This window comes from Leopardus geoffroyi, chromosome C3 (assembly GCF_018350155.1).
Source record: "Leopardus geoffroyi isolate Oge1 chromosome C3, O.geoffroyi_Oge1_pat1.0, whole genome shotgun sequence".
NCBI classification, from domain to species: domain Eukaryota; kingdom Metazoa; phylum Chordata; class Mammalia; order Carnivora; family Felidae; genus Leopardus; species Leopardus geoffroyi.
This window is the reverse complement of record NC_059338.1, coordinates 123738049-123760152: the sequence shown is the minus strand read 5'-3', so window position 1 is coordinate 123760152 and position 22104 is coordinate 123738049. Positions and strand designations below refer to the sequence as shown.

Sequence of the window (22104 nt, the reverse complement as noted above, 5' to 3'; positions counted from 1 at the left end):
AGCTAAAGCTAAGGTGGGCATGGGATGGGGCACTCTCTGGGTTCTCTGTGTAGAAGACAGTCTGGCAGGATAGCTGAAGTGGGTGCAGCCCAGGTTTTCCCAGGGTTCTCCACACACAGGGCACCCTGGCAGGTCAGTTGGAGCCAAGGTGAGGCCCAGGACAGGAAGTTCTTGGCACGTACCACAGGGGTACCCTAGTGGGTTAGCTGAAACTGAGGGGGGCATAGACTGGAGGGTCCTGGGGCACTCCATACTGTGGGGGGGGGGGGACCCTGGGAATACAGCTGAAGCTGTAGTGGGTGCCAGCCAGAGTGCGCTCAGCACAAGAGGATGTCCAGGCAGAGTGGAGCCAAGGCCAGTGCCAATCAGGTGTGTAAGGGACTACTTGGTGGGGTGGCTGAAGCAGAGGTGAGCAAGGAAGTCCCAAAGTACTGTGCCAGAGATGCCCTAGGAGGCCACTTAGAGTCAAAGTGGTCTCTAGAGAGTTCTGGGGTAGCTTGTGCCTGTTGCACCTTGGTCTAGCAGCCAGAGCTATAGTGAGCACTTACTAGGGGTGTCCCAGTGTGTATCCTGCTGGTACACACATTGGTGGGACACCTAGGGCTGGTACAGGCTAGGGACTAGGAGCACATGAGGGAGTAGGCCAGCTCTGGCACCTAGATATTGCTTCTCCTCCATCCTATCAAGGTGAAAGGAGAAGATGAATCATGGTGCTCACCAGCCCCTTTGACCTGGAGAGTTCCAGTAGCAACCCTGGTATCTGGCAGGATTCTAGGGCTAGTTCTATTCTAGTTGCTCTTTTAAACCATTGTTGTTTTTTTTTCTGCCCCCCCCCCCCCGGCAGAAAACCTGCTCATAGTCCCTCAGTACTGTCCCTCCCCACCGCAGTGTGTGCCTGGGGGTGGAGGCGGGGGGGGGGGGGGGAGTTAGGTTCCCTTCATTACCGTGTCTCTCTCTTGCCATTCTCTAGGTGGTCTTTTGTTGTGCAGAAGCTGTTTAGTCAGCCCTCAGTTCTTCAGGAGGAATTGGTTTACATATAGGTATAGATATGGTATGTGGAAGAGGGGAGTTCAGGGTCTTCCTATCTTGTACCAGAGTCCCAATTACATTTTTTCATTGATAAGTAGGAGTTATTTATATAATCTGGAAAGAATCTGTCAGACATATTATTGAAAACTTTGGAGGTTGCCCTCTGAATCTCCTACTAGTATGTTTAGATGATAAAAGTTCCTAATGTCGCCCAATCTTCCTGTATGGCTAATGCTGTGTGTCCTGTTTACCAAATCATTACTTACCAAGGACAGGAAAATATTCTATCTTCTAAGAAGCTTTATTTTTCATATTTATGATTTTTGTGCATGATGTGATCAAGCTTTTTCCCCCTTTGGATGCTCATATTGATTCCATACACTTACTGAAAAGATCTTTTCCTTCCTGTACTACATTGACAATTATCATAGAGCTATCTAGTTTGTGTTTGAGTCTATTTCTGAACACTATTCCATTTTCTATTTGTCTATCCTTGTGCTAATATCACTAATTACAGTAGCTCTGTAACAAGTTTTGATACCTAGTGGTGTAGTCTTCTAACTTCACTATTGTGCTTTAAGATGGTCTTTGCTATTTTTGGCTCTCTATATTTCCATGTAAGTTGTTAACCCTCCCACCTTATGTCCTCACCAAAATATTAGGATTTTGGTCGATTTCACTGAATCTACATCAATTTAACAAGAATATCTAAAAACTAGTGTTCAAACCAACGTGTATTATTACTCTATTCAGAGTTCAGAAATTTCTCAGTAATTTTTTCTGTGTAGAGCTCTTGCACATCTTTCATTAGTCTAATGAGACTAATTCCTAGGTAGCTGATAGTTTTTAAAATATGTATTTCATTAAATATTATCTTAGGTGTGGCTTATACATAGGATTACCTTACATTGATTTTACATTGACCTTACCTCTAGTAACACCACCAAAAACACTAATTAGAAAGTTTTGTCTACTTAGAAAATCCAAAAGGATCTTCCATCCCATTGACTGTGAATTAATTTTATTTCTCCACTCAATCCTTATACTGTTTTCTTGCCTTGTATTTGACTATAGATTTCCCTATCAGCAGTGCTTGACATGCAACCCACAAATTTTAATATTTTCATAACAAAAAAAAACCCTGAAAACAGAGGAACTTGAAAGGGACAATGTAGGGAATAAAGGGATAGAGTAACATTAAAAAAAAAAAAAAAGCTACTAGAAGGACTGGAAGATAAGGAAATCCTTTGGAAACAAAAGCAGTTAGAGAAAACGAGACGATGAACATAGGAGGTCCAATACCTAAATATGAGAAATTCCAGAAAAAGACGACAGAGTATGACGAAGAGAGGAAAGTATTAAAGCAGCCAAACAGTAAAGGACTTAAACTTCCCAGAATGAAAGGATGTGAATAATTAGCACAATGGATGGGGGGAAGAAAAAAAAAAAGACAAATTTTATCACCAGGAAATTCAGGATTTTCTTTTGATTTCTGGAGTTTTCTAAGATCTTCAATAAAAAAGACTTGTGGGGCACCTGGTTGGCTCAGTTAAGCACCTGCCTCTTGGTTTCAGCTCAGGTCATGATCTCACAATTAGTGAGATGGAGCCCCTCATTGGGATTCTCTCTCTCCACCCCTCCCCTGCTCATACACTCTCAAGATAAATATACTTAAAAAAAAGAAAAGGACTACTTGTTAATGGATTGCAAATTCAAAGACTGTTCATCAATAATTTTGAACAAAAGAGAGGCAAATTCTGAGGGAAAACTGTTTTCAACCTAGCATTCTAGACCTAGCCAAACTATCAATGAAGGAATAGACATTTTCTTGTGAGATTTCAAAACTTTCCCTCTCAAGTGCATTTTCAGAGAAAACCCCTGGAAGATGGGCTCAGCAAAATAAGGGACTGCCACAAAAAAAAATCAAGGACACAGATGACTGAACATAAGAGAAGCAAAGAGAAGCCCCAGGAGGACTACTATGAACACACTTAGTAACCAATTCAGACTGGAAGAGATGGAAAAGGGCCCCAAAAATGTATCTATAGGAGGAAAAGAAAGCAGTTAATAAAGAGGTTTTATAATCTTGGGGACGATGTGTTAATCTCAGGAAGAACAAAAATTACACAGGTAAGAAGATATAATTATAATTATAACATACTAGTTGGTTAATCAGTGAATGAAAGTCCTTGAACACTGAATATAAACTTAATAACAAAGATTATATTAAGTAAATTAGTAATTACTATAAGAGGATGAAAAGGAGGATGTAAAGGTAGCTCAAGGGGGAGTTAGAAGTACAAAATCCCCATCTTCCATAACAGCAAGTTTAAATAATGAATAAAGTCAAATATATAGCACAATATAGCCTTTAAATATATCCTTTAAATATCCTTTAATATACCTTTAAAATGATGAAGGTAAATACTAGAAGGAACTGCTAGAAGGTTTACAAACTATTGGCAGATAACTCACTTGTCAAACCTCTTTTTTTCAATGTCTAAAGAAATTTCAGCCACAAATTATCTAATTAATTGCATTTAGGGGAAAAAAAGCTACTTTTTGGAAAATTATTCTAAAAGACTTTTAGAAAAGTTGAGAAAACTGTAGACAAAAAAAACCCAAGACCATATATTCAGCCACAACTGCAAGTGTCAACATTTACAACTCAACACAAATCTCAAACATAAACTATAAACTTTAACAATGTTCAGTTATACTTAAAATTTTACGAATCTTAAATAAATTTAATTGCAAAATTAACCACAGAATACAGTATATTTTTACTGCACATGACCAACAGTAAATAATTACAATACTCAAATCTTAGTATATTGAAGTGCACAATAATCCCCTACCTTAAACTTTATAAATGTACTTTTCCTTTTATCAAATACAAGGTTCACATGAGACTAACAAAAATTAATAGTCTATTCAAGTGTCAAAGGACAAGGCTAAGCAGTCAATTGACCTTACTTAAAATGTTTATGAACCGGAACAATTTTCTTTGAGTTTCCTAAGACAAAGACTAGTAAGGAATATTTAAAGACTGAATAGAATCCAGTGGCAACAAAATTAAGGAGTTTGGGGAAAAAAACACCAATTAATAATACAGTTTACCTGCCAGATTGTAGGTCTCCTGTGCACAACAAGATCAGTAGGAACAACTTTCAAACATTAATATTGAATTTAGTACAGTTTTTTTTAATGTTTGGTTGTTTTTGAGAGAGTGCATGAGGGAGACACAGAATCTGTAGCAGGCTCTAGGCTCTGAGCTGTCAGCACAGAGCCTGCTGCGGGGCTCGAATCCACGAACCGTGACATCATGACCTGAGCCGAGGTCGGACACTTAACCAACTGAGTCACCCAGGAGCCCCTGAATTTAGTACAATTTGATACTCTAATTATAGAATTTAAATTAGATGCCTGATAATGTTTTGAAACTTTTTTTTTTTAAACATTGGGACTTTAAAAGATTCCAAACAAATACTGTAGTGTCTTGGAAAACATTAACTGCAGAAATGCCCACAAGTAGAAAGGATACCTGATGGTACAGGAATTGAAATGATATGGCAATGTGAAGAGTTAAAAGGAATGATATTGTAAAATATGAAAAGGATGAGATCATCTTTAACACCTGCAGTAAAAATAAAGGGTGAGCTCATTGCTTTATGTATAACTAGGAATTGCTACTTTCAAAATATCTTTTGAATGCTTATTTTTAGACTGCCCATGTTTAACAAATACTCTGCTAGGTGCTACGTGTACACTGATGAATAAAACAAGGTTCTCTGCAAAGAAAAAAAACCTTGGTCTAGGAAGGACCCATTAATTCTTACAAATTTAATTAAATATGGCTTTGGGAACTAAAATTTTTTTCCAAAAAGTTAACTTTGTAGTTAAGAATGCTTATGTACACAGTCAGAATTTCAGAGGCTCATATATACTTAGAAACTCTAAACTGCTATTTCAGTCGATGATACTTTGTCTTATCAACTACCTGTATATCTTTCCCAAAGCGCACTCTCACAAGCAAAGTTTGTTAAAACAATGCAACATTTCATGTATTCTCGCATACCTAGTCTTAGTAAAATATACAACAAACTGCAATTTTTTAATCTGGATATCAAAGACAACTTAAGCCAATCATATTATACATCTGAAATAAACGTCCTAAATTTTATAACATCATCAGTGTGTCAGCAAATACAGGGGCAATGGAACCGTGACTGAATACGCGAGGCTGTTGCAGTTAATCTTCATCATCTCTTTGAAACGGTACTACTTGAATTTCTTTGGCTATCCTTTCTGCTAATGTTTTACTATTTGCAGCAATTATTCTTCGTGACATCAAGTCAAATGGCTCACCTAAAATCAAACCAAATATGGAAAATGGTTATATCTCCTACAAGAATTCCTGTAAAACTAGTACAGCAATATGTACTATGGTCAATCATAGTACTTTAATACTTTCAGTTTCCTTTACTCTGTCGCAGAACCATAATGTTTAAGCTCTGGTGATGCATAAATGAGTTTTAAGAGTATTTTAATAAGTACCAGGTTTTTTTTGAGGGGGTTGTGGTGTCTGTCATACCAGTTTGAAAAAGGTTATCTTTACAGTTTTTAGTCTTTATTTAAATTCCAGTTAACATCAGTGTAATATTAGTTTCATCTATTCCTTCTTTTGTGTGTTCTTTTTCAATTCTTTTTATTACTCTTACTACCTCTTTAATGTTTGGGAACCTATGTTCATGAAATTTGCCTCCAAAGCATTTCATACCACTCTTCTTCCATTCCCTTCTTCGTTGCCTTTCTCCCAGATCCCTGGTGAATACTTCTGGGCCTGGTTCACTGTAAAAAACTTCATCAGTTCAAAGCAAGCAGTCAGCCTCTCTCAAGGCACAAAGTGATGGTGGAGACCATTCACTGTCAACTACCACCATGATCACCATTCAAAGAGCTCTTGGTACAATCCTCAGATTCGGTGACCTTCTCTACTTTTCTAATAGCTTCTCAAGAGTTCCTGGTACCTTTAAAAAGGCTTAGCCATCTATCATTATTAGTCCCACATTACAATTAGCTTTTTACCCTCCTTGCCTGTCAAAATTTGATATCCTGATTTTGCAGAAAATCACATGGCTTGTTTTTGTTTTGCCTTCAACAGGTTAAGTGTAGTATATGTTAAACATTAAAAGAAAAAAGCTGTAACTAAAGGAAAGTCCAACAGAGAGAAAAATGCTTCAGTGTCCCATCATTTTACCTGTCACGTCCATTAGCACTCCACCAGCTTCAGTAACAATGATGCCAGCTCCTGCCATATCCCAGCAGTGAATTCCCATTTCATAATATGCATCTGCAACGCCAGTTGCCACAAGGCACATATTAATAGCTGCTGTTCCAACACCTCGGATCCTACCAAATAACATTTAAAAATAAGATTAAGGGTTGATTGAGAGAATTTGAATGAATATGGAGAATGTTAAAAAAAAATTATTTCATGATTTGTTTCATCATTTGTTACGGTGATCAGTGATTATGATGAGCTCAGATGATTAGCATTTTTTAGCAATAAAGTATTAAGGTATGCACACTGTCTTTTTAGACATAATGCTGTTGTACACTTAATATACCATGGTAAAATAAACACACAATTTATATGCACCGGAAAAAAACAAGAAATTCATCTGACTGGACTTTTTGCTGTGGTCTACGACCAAACCTGCAATATCGCTGAGATATGCCTGCATTTATAATGGGAAACCTTCTTTATAATGGTCTACCACTATCAAGTGATATAATTTATTATCACCAATGGGACAAAAAGGTATCAAGTACCTCTTCCTATGATGCACTGAGAGACAACATTGCTTGTCTGGCATTCCTGACAAAAATGTAACTCTGATCTTTTGTTTTCTCAAAAAAAATTTTTTTTAAATGTTTATTTATTCTTGAGAGAGAGAGACAGCACAAGTGGGGAAGGAGCAGAGAGTGTCAGCACAAAGCCCAATGCAGGGCCTGAACCCACAAACTATGAGATCATGACCTGAGCCAAAGTCAGACGATCAACTGAGCCACCCAGATGTCCCTATGTAACTTTCATCTTGAAAAAGCCAGACAATTGGGGCGCCTGGGTGGCGCAGTCGGTTAAGCGTCCGACTTCAGCCAGGTCACGATCTCGCGGTCCGGGAGTTCGAGCCCCGCGTCGGGCTCTGGGCTGATGGCTCAGAGCCTGGAGCCTGTTTCCGATTCTGTGTCTCCCTCTCTCTCTGCCCCTCCCCCGTTCATGGTCTGTCTCTCTCTGTCCCAAAAATAAATAAAAACGTTGAAAAAAAAATTTTTTTTTTTAAAGAAAAAGCCAGACAAACCCCAATCAAGGGACATACTACAAAATAACTGGCCTACATTTTTCAAAAATAGCAAGATCATAAAAGACAAAGACTAAGCAATAGTTCCAGATTAAAGACAATTGATGAGAAATGACAATTAAGTGCAATGTTTGATCCTAGATTGGATCTTGGATCTATTTTTCAAAATTTGCGTAAGGCCACTATATTAGGTAATATATCGCCATTAATTTCCTGATTTTTTATAACTGTAGTTATGTTAGGGAGTATCCCCCTTATTAAAGGAACACACACTGAAATGTTTAAGAAAAAGGGTTCATCATGTCTGCAAGTAATTTTCAAATGGTTTTTCCTCAAATTCCTTTTGTAATTGTTTAAATTTCTGAATATAAGGCAATGCTATCTGTTCACAGAAAAGGAAATAACAGGAGTTGGGGGAGAGCTGGAAGATGGCACACTAGGAGGATCCTGAGCTCAACCTTCCCTACAGACACACCAAGCCAACAGCTACATTTGTGCAACGAACTGAACAAGGACCCAGAGTCTGGCAGAACAGAGCTTAATCATAGAGAGACCAGACCAAAAGGGTAAAAGGGGCAGACATGCAGTTGGGAACCAAAGCCCTCTGGTGAGACTAACCACAAACAGGAAGGTCACCACAAGCATGGAGAAGTGAGATGATCAGGCTCCGTGCCACGTACCCTAGGCATTGTGGAAGCACACCGGGAATACAAGTCCCTGTAACATTGGCCCTGAAGATGAGTGGGGCTTAAGTTCACAGCTTTTAAAATCAGTGGGGTTTAACCCCAGGTACTTTTAAAATGAGCAGGCTTAGTTCTGGAAAAGCTGGAAGACAATAGGAAACAGTCTCTACCCTAAAACAACCCAAAATAAGTAACCCATAATAAATATCGCAGCCTAGACACAGCATAGAAGCAGTAGCTTGAAAAGTGCCTGTGGTATATGTGGAAAGATAGATTCATTTACTATCACAAAACATGTGGTGCAATGACACATCTTCAGGAAACTTCTCCAAGAACAAAAGTGGAGGCAGGCACCACTTCCCTTCATCTCCCCCAGCTTAAATAGCCAAATACATGTGCGAACTTGTGCATTCTCCTTCTATTTTGCTAGAACCACCTGCCCCACCCCCACATTCACCTGCAGACCCACCCCATACAACTCCTCCCACAACTCGACAGGCATTCCCCAAATGCAGCTCCTGCCCCACCACATCCTGCAAGCAGCCTGGGCAGGGACCAAGTGACTCTCCCTTGGATAGAGGGGTAGATAACCCCACACACCAGCACACCCACAGTTCCAGAAGCCAAACCTTTTAGCTGACCACCCAGGAAGGGTGCCCTGCACCTGGTGAGCCTACAGCTACAGCAGACAAGACTGGGTATAGACATCTAGTATGGCTGCTCACCCCTTCCGAAGAAAGCCTCTCAGGGAGCCCCACAGGGAGAGTGTTCTGCCCTCTGGTGGGCCCACAGCTAGGGCAGAGTAGGTGTAGACACCTCCCACATACAAGCATGCAGTGACCAAACCCAGCACAGTGTGCCCACAGCACACACAATAGGTTATTGCAGCCAACTGGACTAAAGGCAAACGTGACTCAGCCACAACAGTAGGGTGTGCACAGCCCCCAGAGAAGATATCCCAGGAGTGCCTGGTGCTGGTGACCAAGGGGCATTGTGCTACATGGCACCACAAACTTCCCTTCGCAAGGCCACTTCTCTCAAGAGCAGGAAACAGACCTTCCTCATACACAGAAATAAACACAGAGAGTTAGTCCCGTCTCCTCATTTTGTCTATGTTCCAAATGAAAGGACAAGGAAAAAAAAAATCACAGCAAAAAGACTAAATGAAATGGAGATAAAAAATATGCCTGATAAAGAATACAAAGTAATGGCCATAAAGATACTCACTGGACTTGGGAGAAAAAAAAAGTAGAAGATCCCTGAGATCTTTGACAGAGAAAAAATATAAAAACGACCAATCAGAGATGAAGAACTCAATCCATGCTAGAGGGAATCAACGACAGAATGGAGGATGCACAAGAACAGACTGGTGATCTGGAAGACAGGGAAATGGAAAGCAACCAAGTTGAATAGCAAAAAGAAAAAAATAAGAGAACTCAATGATTTCATCAGGCATAATAACATTAGCTCTCTGAAGGAGAAGCAAGAAGGGGCAGAAAACTTATTTGAATAAATTATAGCTGAAAACTTCCATAACCTGAAAGAAACAGACATCCATATACAGGAGGCAGAGACCCTCCAACAAGATGAACCCAAGGAAGTCCACACCTCCCTACATCATTTTTGCCATGTTATTTTTAAAAAATTTTTTTAAAGTTTATTTATTTTTGAGAGAGGGAGAGAGGGAGAATGAGTGAGGGAGGGGCAGAGAGGGAGACCCAGAATCTGAAACAGGCTCTAGGCTCTGAGCTGTCAGCACAGAGGCTGATGCGGGGCTCGAACTCACGAGCTGGAGATCATGACCTGAGCCAAAGTCGGACATTCAACCAACTGAGCCAACTAGGTGCCCCTTGCCATGTTAATTATTAAAAGAATTTTAAAAGCAAGAGCAAAAAACAGTTGCATACAAGGGGAACTCCATAAGGCTACTGGCTGACTTTTTTGGCAGAAACTTGCAGGCCAGAAGGTAGTGTCATGATACAGTCAAAGCGCTTACAGGAAAGTATCTGCAACCAGAATATTCTACCCAGCAACAGAACTGTTTGGAACAGGAGAGATAAAGAGTTTCCTAGACAAACAGAAGTTAAAGGAGTTTATCACCACCAAACTTGACTTACACAAAATGTTGAAGGGAATCCTGAGTGGAAAGAAAAGGCCATAATAATAAGAAAATTATGAAAGAAAAAATTTACAGATAAATGCAAACACATAATAAAGGCAGGTAAATCACTTATAAAACCAGTATGGAGGTAAAAAAAAAAAAACCATGAAAGTAGTAAAATATACAAAATGAGTCAAGGGATACACATAAATAAAATGACATAAAATATGACATTCGTGGGGTGCGTGGATGGCTCAGTCAGTTAAGTGTCTGACTTGATTTCAGCTCAGGCCATGACCTCACGGTTCGGGAGTTCGAGCCCCACACTGGGCTCTACACTGAGAGTGTAGGGCCTGCTTAAGATTCTGTCTCTCTCTCTGCCCCTCCCCTGCTCATGCTCTTGCTCTCTCTCTCTCAAAATGAATGAATAAACTTTAAAAAAATATATTCATATATATATGACATATATATGTATGACATTCATAAAACAAGGGTGGGGAAGTAAATATTTAGTGCTTTTAGAATATGTTTAAACTTAAGCAATCATCAACTTTATATAAACTGCTACACCCATAAGATTTTATATAGGAACCTAATGGCAACCACAAATCAAAAACCTATAATAAATAGGAAAACACAAAAAAAGAGGAAGGAGGGGCGCCTGGGTGGCGCAGTCGGTTAAGTGTCCGGCTTCAGCCAGGTCACGATCTCGCGGTCCGTGAGTTCGAGCCCCGCGTCAGGCTCTGGGCTGATGGCTCAGAGCCTGGAGCCTGTTTCCGATTCTGTGTCTCCCTCTCTCTCTGCCCCTCCCCCGTTCATGCTCTGTCTCTCTCTGTCCCAAAAATGAATAAACGAAAAAAAAAATAAAAAAAAAAAAAAAAGAGGAAGGAATCCAAGCATAATACTAAAGGCCATCAAACCACAAGAGAGCAAGAGAAGAAAGGAATAGAGAAGAACCAGAAAATAAGGCACAAAAAACGGCAATAATTACATACCTATGGATAGTTACTTTTAATATAAAAGGACTAAATGTTACAATCAAAAGATACAGGGTAAATGAACAGATTAAAAAAAAAAAAAAAAGACCTATCCATTTGCCGCCTGTAAGAGGCTCACTTTAGACCACTTAAAGAATGGAAAAAGGTTCCATGCAAACAGAAGTGGAAAAAAAGCCTGAGCAGCAATATTTATATCCCACAAAACAGACTTTAAAACAAAGACTGTAACAAAAGACAAAGAAGGGCATCATATAATGATAAAGGGAAAAATTTAAAAACAGGGTTAATAATTGTAAATATCTATGCACCCATCATTGGAACATCCAAATATATAAAGCAATTACTAACAGAGCTAAACGGAGAAATTGACAGTAATACAATAATGGTAGGGGCCTTTAACACAACACTTACATCAATGTATATGCCATCCAGACAGAAAGTTAACGGGAAACAGTATCCTGAATGGCACATTGGACCAGTGGACCTAGCATATATATGAAACATTTCATCTGAAAACAGAATACACGTTGTTTTCAAGTGCACATAGAACATTCTCCAGGACATGTTAGACCATAAAACAAATGTCTATAAATTCAAGATTGAAATACTATCAAGCATCTTTTCTGGCTATAACAGTATGAAACTAGAAATCAATTACAAGAAAAAACCTGCAAAGAATACAAATACACAGAGACTAAACAATATGCTACTAAACAATCAATAGGTCAACCAAGAAATCAAAGAGGAAGTAAAAATACATGGAGATAAATGAGAAATACAACTGTACAAAATCTTTGGGATGCAGCAAAAATGAATTTTAAGAGGGAAATTTATAGCAATACAGGTCTAACTCAAGAAACAAAAATCTCAAACACCTTACAAACCCTTAAACTAAGAAATCTAGACAAAGACTATGGCCCAAAGCTAATAGAAGGAAATATTAAGACTAGAACAGAAATAAAACAGAGACTAAAAATAACCATGGAAAAGTTCAATGACACCAAACTGGTTCTCCACGAAGGCAAAACCGATAAACCTTTAGCCAGATTCATCAACAAAAACAAAGGACTCAATCAGAAATGAAGGTGGATAAACAACTTATAGCACAGAAATACAAAGGATTATAAGAATATTATGAAAAATCATATGCCAACAAACTGGGCAACCTAGATGAATAAATTCTTAGAAACCTATAAACTTCCATACCTAAATGAGGAAGAAATAGAAAATTTGAACACACCAGTAACTAGCAACGAAATTGAATCAGTAATCAAACTCCCAACAAACAAAAGTCTAGAACCAGATGCAGTCACAGGTGAATTGTACCAAATATTTAAAGAGTCAATACTAAAAGAAAATACACACACACACACACACACAAATACATATTCTTCTCAAAGTATTCTAAAGGACAGAAGGAGGAAAGCTCCCAAATTCCTTCTATGAGGCCAGCATTACTCTGATACCAAAACTAGACAAAGACATTATAAAAGAAGAACACTATAGGAGATTATCTCTGATGAACATGCAAAAATCCTCAATATATTAGCAAACCACATTCAACAATACATTAAAATGATCATTCACCATGACCAAGTGGGATTCATTCCAAGGATGCAAAGATGGTTTAATATTAGCAAATCAATCAATGTGATACAGCACATCCATAAAATGAAAGCTAAAAATCACATGATCATCCCAACAGATGCAGAAAAAGCATGTGACAATTTTCAACATCTGTTCATGTTAAAAATCCTCAGCGAAATCGGTTTACAGGGAACATACCTCAACATGATAAAGGCCATATATGAAAAGCCCACAGATAACATCATACTGTGGTGAAATACTGATGCCCTGCTTTTCTTCTTAAAAAATTTAATGTTTATTTTTGAGAGAGAGAGGAAGACAGAGCACAAGCAGAGGAGGGGCAGAGAGGGAGAGGGAGACATAGAATCTAAAGCAGGTTCCAGGATCCGAGCTGTCAGCACAGAGCCCAACACAGGGCTTGAATCCATGAGCCTTGAGATCCTAACCTGAGCCAAATTTGGATGCTTAACTGACTAAGCCATCCAGGCACCCCTGAGAAAGCTTTTCTTCTGAGCACAGGAACAAGACCACTTTTCTTGAACATGCTACTAGGAGTCCTAGCTGCAGCATTCACATAAAAGGAACTCTCATGCATTTAAATCGGCACAGCTACTGTGGAAAACAGTATGGGAGGTCCTCAAAAAAATTAAAATAGAAATAGCATATAACCCAGCAATTGCACTACTGGATGCACTACCTAAAGAAAATGAAAACACTAATTCAAAAAGATGTATGTACCCTTATGTTTACTGCAGCATTATTTACAATAGCCAAGATACGGATGCAACCCAAGGGTCTTTCAACAGATGAATGGATAAAGAAGATGGGAAATAGAATAGACAGACATAATGGAATATTACTCAGCCATACAAAAGAATGAGACTTGACATTTGTGATAATATGCATGGACCTAGAAGGTATTACACAAAGCAAAATAAGCTAGAGAAAGACAAATACCATATAATTTCAATATATGTGGAATCTAAAAAACAAAACAAATGAACAAAAATAGATTCTTAGATATAGAGAATAAAATAATGGTTGCCAGAGGGGAGGTGGGTGGAGGGATGGCTGAAATAGATAAAAGGGATTAAGAAAACAGGTTTACAGTTATGAAATAACTCACGGAAATGAAAAGTACAGCATAGGGAACAAAATCAATAATTTTGTATATTGTTTGGTGACAAATGGTAACTACACTTACCATGGTGAGCACTAAGATACAGAATTGATGAATCATTATGTTGTACACCTGAAGCTAATCTATTACCATACGTTTATACTTCAATTAAAAAAACACAAAAATTCTCTGGGCTGATGGCTCAGAGCCTGGAGCCTGTTTCCGATTCTGTGTCTCCCTCTCTCTCTGCCCCTCCCCCGTTCATGCTCTGTCTCTCTCTGTCCCAAAAATAAATAAAGGTTGAAAAAAAACACAAAATTTTTAAAAAGAAACAGGAATTGATGACTAATGTATTTATTTTGTATCTAAAATATGAAAAAAATAACATTGTGCCTCAGTACATCCTTTGTGCCAAAGCAATTTAAAAATGATTAAAATTTGATGTCAAAGGTTTTACTGCCTTTGTCTTACTGTATATCAAATTTAAGAAAGAACTAGTAACAAATGTTAAACGGATGTTTGCTTTCCAAATACATAAAACCAAATTAACTTTAGTGGCTTTTGTTAGTTTATATGAAGAATGGCATATTTTCTCCCTTGTCCCACAGTACATGTGATGGTCCATAGCTCATGTCCTAGAAAGCAAATACCAAGATCTTTCATGAATAACCCCTTGGTATTCTATTCAGATAGAATTGTAGGCTGGAGGAACGATAGCGATACATACTGGTAATGCTTCTGTCCATTTCTAATAAATATAATGGGCTCTCAGGCAAGGAGTCTTATAGTCAGAAAGAACATTCTTTTACAGACAAATATTACCAGAGGGTACTCAATTACCAAATAATTAAGGCTATGGTCTACATTGTACAAATGTGTTCTGAATCCTATCTTAGTCTGATGCTTCTACAGAATTGTGATACTGAAGATAGTTCTTCTTAGAGATTTGAGTTTTTGCCACTGCTTAAAACTATAATCTTGAAAAAGTTTCCTTTTCATGTTTTACTCTTCTTGTCATCAAAATGGGGATACCAACTTATTTTGAACCACTGTTTTAATAGTCATAATAAACTGATGTAAAGCACCTGGGAGAGTGCCCAGCATATAAAAGGACCTCATAGACTATATTTAAGATGAAATTATTCCCTAAACCATGATGCCAGAAAACACAGCAGTAAACAAACAGTGCATTTCACCTAAGTAAGTCTCCCAAAATTAAAGGAAACAGACCCATAATGATTTAACTTTGCCTCATAAATGTCATTTCCTAATTAGGAACCTATTAGACTGTTCCTACTTGTTTAAGGCATGCATTCAAATTATGACTCCCTTTAGTTTCGAGCGCGCGTGCGCGTGTGTGTGTGTGTGTAACCCTTCTGAATTCACATTGAAAAACTCAAGAATCAGCAAAATGCAAAAGATCACAGAAAAAAAAAATCAATAAATTAGCATTTCTCCTTGGTAATATTTTCCTGGCACATTTCTTTATAATTTTAAGAAAATCCAAAACTAAAAGGTCACACTGTTTACTTTTGACTTCAATGGAAACATAAAAGGTTAAAGTTGTAGAGTGCTTGCAGCTCCTTTATGAATAACATAACCATTTTATTTTCCCACAGTTAAAGTCCTTGCTTTAAAACACCACATCGTAGCTGCAAGCTTTTTTAAAATCCTACTGCTCTTCCCTCAAGGACATCATTCTGGGAGGTTTCATAGCTTTTTTTCTAAGTAGGCTCCATGCCCAACATGGGGCTTGAACTCGCAACCCCAAGATTGAGAATCACATGCTCTACAGACTGAGCCAGCCAGGCACCCCTAAGTCCTATACCTTCTTTTTTCTTTTTTTTTTTTTTTTGTCTTTTTATTTTTTAACATTTATTTTTGAGTCAGAAAGAGACAGAGCATGAATGGGGAAGGGTCAGAGAGCAAGGGAGACACAGAATCTGAAACAGGCTCCAGGCTCTGAGCTATCAGCACAGAGCCCGACATGGGGCTCGAACTCATGGACTGTGAGATCATGACCTGAGCCGAAGTTGGACGCTTAACCGACTGAGCCACCCGGGCGCCCTGGTCCTATACCTTCTTGACAAACTCCTCTCTTCTATTTTATTACTATATAGATCACAGATTTACAGCCTAGAATTATACTTTGTACAATGGCCAAACTATACATGGAATGTCTTGACTCCTAAAAAGAAAAGTCTAATGTTGAAGAAAGAGATATGGTCTGGGAAGTCAGGGTTCTAGTCACATCTCCATCTACCTTATACCCCATCTACCTTACCTCACATCTCTCTGAACCTGAGTCAACTCACCTACAAATAAGTCTGCATTTTCAGATGTTCTTTGGTCAGTTCTCAGAGTCTTACAACTTAATGATATTTTCAGAAGGAAAAAGGTACAAACAATTGATAGTGAAATAAAATACAAAAATCTGTGGTTATTATTAGGTCTTTTTTTTCATGATAACAACTACAATAAAGGTCAGAGAAATGGTACTTAACATAGACATTAACTACATTAAATTTAGGAATCTCAAAACTCTAGCTTCTCTTTTAAGGACAAATGTATATAACTGTAATATTTGCTTTGAATTTCTTCATTTACAAAACTTCCATTAAAGAAGTACTCAGGTTTGGGGAATAATAGTGGCATTCTGATTTCTATTTCTTAATGTTTATTATTTATTTTTGACAGAGAGAGCATGAGCAGGGGAGGGGCAGAGACGGGGGGGGGGGGTGGGGAACAGGGAACAGAGGATCCAAAATGGACTCCGCACTGACAGCAACGAGCCTGCTGCAAGGTTCAAACCCACAAACTGTGGAATCATGACCCGAGCTGAAGTCAGACACTCAACCAACTGAGCCACTCAGGTGCTCCTGGCATTCCGATTTTAAAACCCCATATTATCTTTCCACAAAAAGCAAATAAAAATTAACAAGGACAAATAAAACCCACAGGACCAATTCCTTCAGCAGTTCTAGGATCCAGAAAACACAAATTTTCAAACTACCTGTAAGTAAAGGGAAAAACAAACAAACAAACAAAAAAATCCTAACAGAGCATCGAAAGCTTGTAGATGCTAAGTTGGGGAGAGGAGGCAGAAAAGACTGTCGCAAGAAGGGAACAGAGGACCCAGAAGGAACACAGACAAAACTACCTTAAACAGGAAGTGAGACAACAAATACATATACGTTGAACACATATAAGGATTTGGTAATTCATAGCCCTACTATGGAAGGAGCTGGAAAATATGCAGACCCTAACCTGGCAGCCCCAGGGAAGCTAACTACCCTAAGAAAGAAAAAGTGAGACAACAAATACAAAAATTCTGAAAACAGGTAAGAATTTGGTAATTCATAGTCCTGCAAGATTATGTATGTAAAGACTTCTCTTTACAGAGAAGGCACTAGAAAAAAAGTAGAACCTAACCGCACAGCTTCAAGGAAGCTGTACTTCTTGGGGAGAGTCCAATAAGACTGGTTATTCCACGTATATGTGCAATGTAAAAACAAAACAAAATATGGAGCATTTGGGTAGCTCAGTTGGTTAAGCATCTGGCTTCGGCTCAGGGCATGATCTTGCAGTTCTTGAGTTCAAACCCGACATCAGGCTCTGTGCTGAAAGCTCAGAGCCTAGAGCCAGCTTCAGATTCTGTGTCTCCCTCTCTCTGCCCCTCCCCTGTGCTTGCGTGCACGTGCTCTCTCTCCTTCTAAAATAAACATTAAAACAAAACAAAACAAAACAAAACAACAACCAAGCTTAGATACAGAAAACAGATTGGTGGGTGCCAGGGGTTGAGGGTGAACAAGATGGATAAAGGGGGTCCAAAGGTATAAATTTCCAGTTATAAAATAATTCATGGGGATATATTACATGGTAATTATAGTTAATAAATCTGTATCCCATATTCAATGTGCTGAAACAGAAAAATATGCAGCCAAGAATTCTTTATCCAGCAAGACTGTCATTCAAAATAAAAGGAGAGATAAAAAGTTTCCCAAACAAAAATTAAAGGAGTTTGTGACCACTAAACCAGCCCTGCAAGAAATTTTAAGGGGGACTCTCTGAAGGGAGAAAAGATGAAAAAAATATATATATAAATAAATACCAAAAGCAACAAAGATTATAAAGGACCAGAGACCACCACCAGAAACTCCAACTCTACAAGCATCATAATGGCAATAAATTCATATCTTTCAGTACTCACTCTAAACGTCAATGGACTCAATGCTCCAATCAAAAGACATAGGGTAACAGAATGGATAAGAAAACAAGATCCATCTATATGCTGTTTATAAGAGACTCACTTTAGACCTAAAGACACCTTCAGATTGAAAATAAGGGGATGGAGAACCAGCTATCATGCTAATTCTCAACACAAGAAAGTCAGAGTAGCCATACTTATATTAGACAATCTAGACTTTAAAGACTGTATCAAGAGATGCAGAAGGGCATTATATCATAATCCAGGGGTCTATCCACCAAGAAGACCTAACAATTGTAAACATTTATGTGCCAAATGTGAAAGCACCCAAATATATAAATCAATCACAAACATAAAGAGACTCATTGATAGTAATACCATAATAGTAGGAGACTTCAACACCCCACTGACAACAATGGACAGATCATCTAATCAAAAAATCAACAAGGAAACAATGGCTTTGAATGACACACTGGACCAGATGGACTTAACAGATATATTCAGAACAGTTCATCATAAAGCAGCAGAATATACAGTCTTCTCCAGTGCACATGGAACGTTCTCCAAAATAGACCACATATAGGGACACAAATCAGCCCTAAGTAAGTACAAAAAGATTGAGATCATACCATGCATATTTTCAGACCACAATGCTATGAAACTCAAAATCAACCACAAGAAAAAATTTGGAAAGATAACAAATACTTGGAGACTCAAGAACATCCTACTAAAGAATGAATGGGCCAACCAAGAAGTTAAAGAGGAAATTAAAAAGTATATGGAAGCCAATGAAAATGATAAACACCACAACCCAAAACCTCTGGGACACAGCAAAGGGGATCATAAGCGGAAAGTATATAGCAATCTAGGCCTCCCTAAAGAAGGAAGAAAGATCACAGATAGACAACGTAACCTTATGCCTTAAGGAAAAAGAACAGCAAATAAAACCCAAAAGCAGCAGAATACAGGAAATAATAAAGATTAGAGCATAAATTAATGCTATCAAAACCAAAAAAAAAAAAAAAAAATCAGATCAATGAAACCAAAAGTTGGTTCTCTGAAAGACTTAACAAAACTGATAAACCACTAGCCAGTTTGATCAAGAAGAAAAAGGAAAGGACCCAAATAAAATCAAGAATGAAAGAGGAGAGAGCACAGCCAACACAGCAGAAATAAAAATAATAAGAGAATATTATGCGCAATTATATGCCAATAAAATGGGCAATCTGGAAGAAATGGACAAACTCCTAGAAACATAAATACATTACCAAAACTGAAACAGGAAGAAATAGAAAATTTGAACAGACCCATAACCAGTAAGGAAATCAAATTAGCAATAAAAAATCTGCCAAAAAACAAGAGTCCAGGGCCAGATGGCTTTCAGGGAAATTCTACCAAACATTTAAGGAAGAGTTAACACCTATTCTCTTGAAGGTGTTCCAAAAAAATAGAAATGGAAGGAAAACTTCCAAACTCTTTCTATGAAGCCAGCATTACCTTGATTCCAAAACCAGAAACCCCACTAAAAAGGAGAACTATAGACCAATTTCCCTGACGAACATGGATGCAAAAACCCTCAACAAGATATTGTTAGCCAACTGGATCCAACAATACATTAAAAACATTATTCACCACGACCCAGCGGGATTTATACCTGGGATGCAGGGCTGGTTCAATATCCGCAAAACTATCAATGTGATCCATCACATCAATAAAAGAAAGGACAAGAACCATATAATCCTCTCAATAGATGCAGAGAAAGCATTTGACAAAATACAGCATCCTTTCTTGATAAAAACCTTCAAGAGGTAGGGATAGAAGGAGCATACCTCAAGATCATAAAAGCCATATATGAACGACCCAATGCTAGTATCATCCTCAATGGGGAAAAACTGAGAGCTTTCCCCCTAAGGTCAGGAACAAGACAGGGATGTCCACTCTCTCCACTGTTATTCAACATAGTATTACAAGTCTTAGCCTCTGCAATCAGACAACACAAAGAAATAAAAAGCATCCAAATCAGCCAGGAGGAGGTCAAACTTTCACTCTTCACAGACAACATGATACTCTACATGGAAAACCCAAAAGATTCCACAAAAAAAAAAAAAAAAAAAAAAACTGCTAGAACTTATTCATGAATTCAGCAAAGCTGCAGGATATAAAATCAACGCACAGAAAATGGTTGCAAATCTAAACACCAACAATGAAGCGACAGAAAGAGAAATCAAGGAATTGATCCCATTTACTGTTGCACCAAAAACCATAAAATACCTAGGAATAAATCTAACCAAAGAGGTGAAAAATCTATACACTGAAAACTATAGAAAGCTTATGAAAGAATTGAAGAAGACACAAAAAATGGAAAAAGATTCCATGCTTCTGGATAGGAAGAACAAATATCGTTAACATGTCAACACCACCCAAAGCAATCTACACATTCAAAGCAATCCTTATCAAAATAACACCAGCATTCTTCACAGAGCTAGAACAAATAATCCTAAAATTTGTATGGAACCAGAAAAGACCCCGAATAGCCAAAGCTATCTTGAAAAAGAAAACCAAAGCAGGAGGCATCACAATCCCAGACTTCAAGCTCTACTACACAGCTGTAATCATCAAGACAGTATGGTACTGGCACAAGAACACACACTCAGATCAACGGAACAGAATAGAGAACCCAGAAATGGACCCACAAACATGTGGCCAACTAATCTTTGACAAAGCAGGAAAGAATATCCAATGGAATAAAGACAGTCTCTTCAGCAAGTGGTGCTGGGAAACTGGACAGCGACATGCAGAGAAATGAACCTGAACCACTTTCTTACACCATACACAAAAATAAACTCAGAATGGATGAAAGACCTCAATGTAAGACAGGAAGCCATCAAAATCCTCAAGGAAAGCAGGCAAAAACTTCTTTGATCTTGGCTACAGCAACTTCTTACTTAACACATCTCCGGAGGCAAGGGAAACAAAAGCAAAAATGAACTACTGGGACCTCATCAAGATAAAAAGCTTCTGCACAGCGAAGGAAACAAACAGCAAAACTAAAGGGCAACCAACAGAACGGGAGAAGATATTTGCAAATGACATATCAGATAAAGGGTTAGTATCCAAAATCTATAAAGAACTTATCAAACTCAACACCCAAAAAACAAATAATCCAGTGAAGAAATGTTCAGGGCACATGAATAGACACTTCTCTAAAGAAGACATCCAGATGGCCAACCGACGCTTGAAAAAATGCTCAACATCACTCATCAACAAGGAAATACAAATCAAAACCACAATGAGATATCACCTCACACCTGTCAGAATGGCTAACGTTAACACCTCAGGCAACAACAGATGTTGGTGAGGATGCGGAGAAAGAGGATCTCTTTTGCATTGCTGGTGGGAATGCAAGCTGGTGCAGCCACTCTGGAAAACAGTATGGAAGTTCCTTTAAAAATTAAAAGTAGAACTACCCTATGACCCAGCAATTAATTGCACTACTAGGCATTTATCCAAGGGATACAGGTGTGCTGTTTTGAAGAGACACATGCACCCCCATGTTTATAGCAGCACTATCAACAATAGCCAAAGTATGGAAAGAGCCCAAATGTCCATCGATGGATGAATGGATAAAGAAGTGGTGTATATATATACAATGGAATTCACTCGGCAATCAAAAAGAATGAAATCTTGCCATTTGCAACTACATGGATGGAGCTGGAGGGTATCATAATAAGCAAAATTAGTCAGAGAAAGACAAAAATCATATGACTTCACTCATATGAGGACTTTAAGAAACAAAACAGATGAACATAAGGGAAGGGAAACAAAAATAACATAAAAACAGGGAGGGGGACAAAACAGAAGAGACTCATAAATATGGAGAACAAACTGAGAGTTGCTGGAGGGGTTGTGGGAGGGGGGATGGGCTAACTGGGTAAGGTGCATTAAGGAATCTACTCCTGAAATCATTGTTGCACTATATGCTAACTAACTTGGATGTAAATTTAAAAAAATAAA

The 22104-nt window shown here is 38.3% G+C and overlaps 1 protein-coding gene across 6 annotated transcripts in view; it reads right to left on the bottom strand.

Moving 5' to 3' along the window:
* Positions 1-3410: 3410 nt before the first annotated feature.
* The window catches only part of IMPA1 (inositol monophosphatase 1), a 36811-nt gene continuing 18117 nt past the window's right edge, over positions 3411-22104 (bottom strand). For all 6 annotated transcript variants that reach the window (XM_045454749.1, XM_045454751.1, XM_045454748.1 and 3 more), the window contains 2 exons: positions 6290-6441; positions 3411-5397 (listed from right to left, as the gene is read on the bottom strand). In XM_045454749.1, coding sequence (XP_045310705.1) covers positions 5282-5397; positions 6290-6441 — 268 coding nt within the window. In that variant the 3' untranslated portion in view covers positions 3411-5281. The remainder of the gene's footprint in view (positions 5398-6289; positions 6442-22104) is intronic.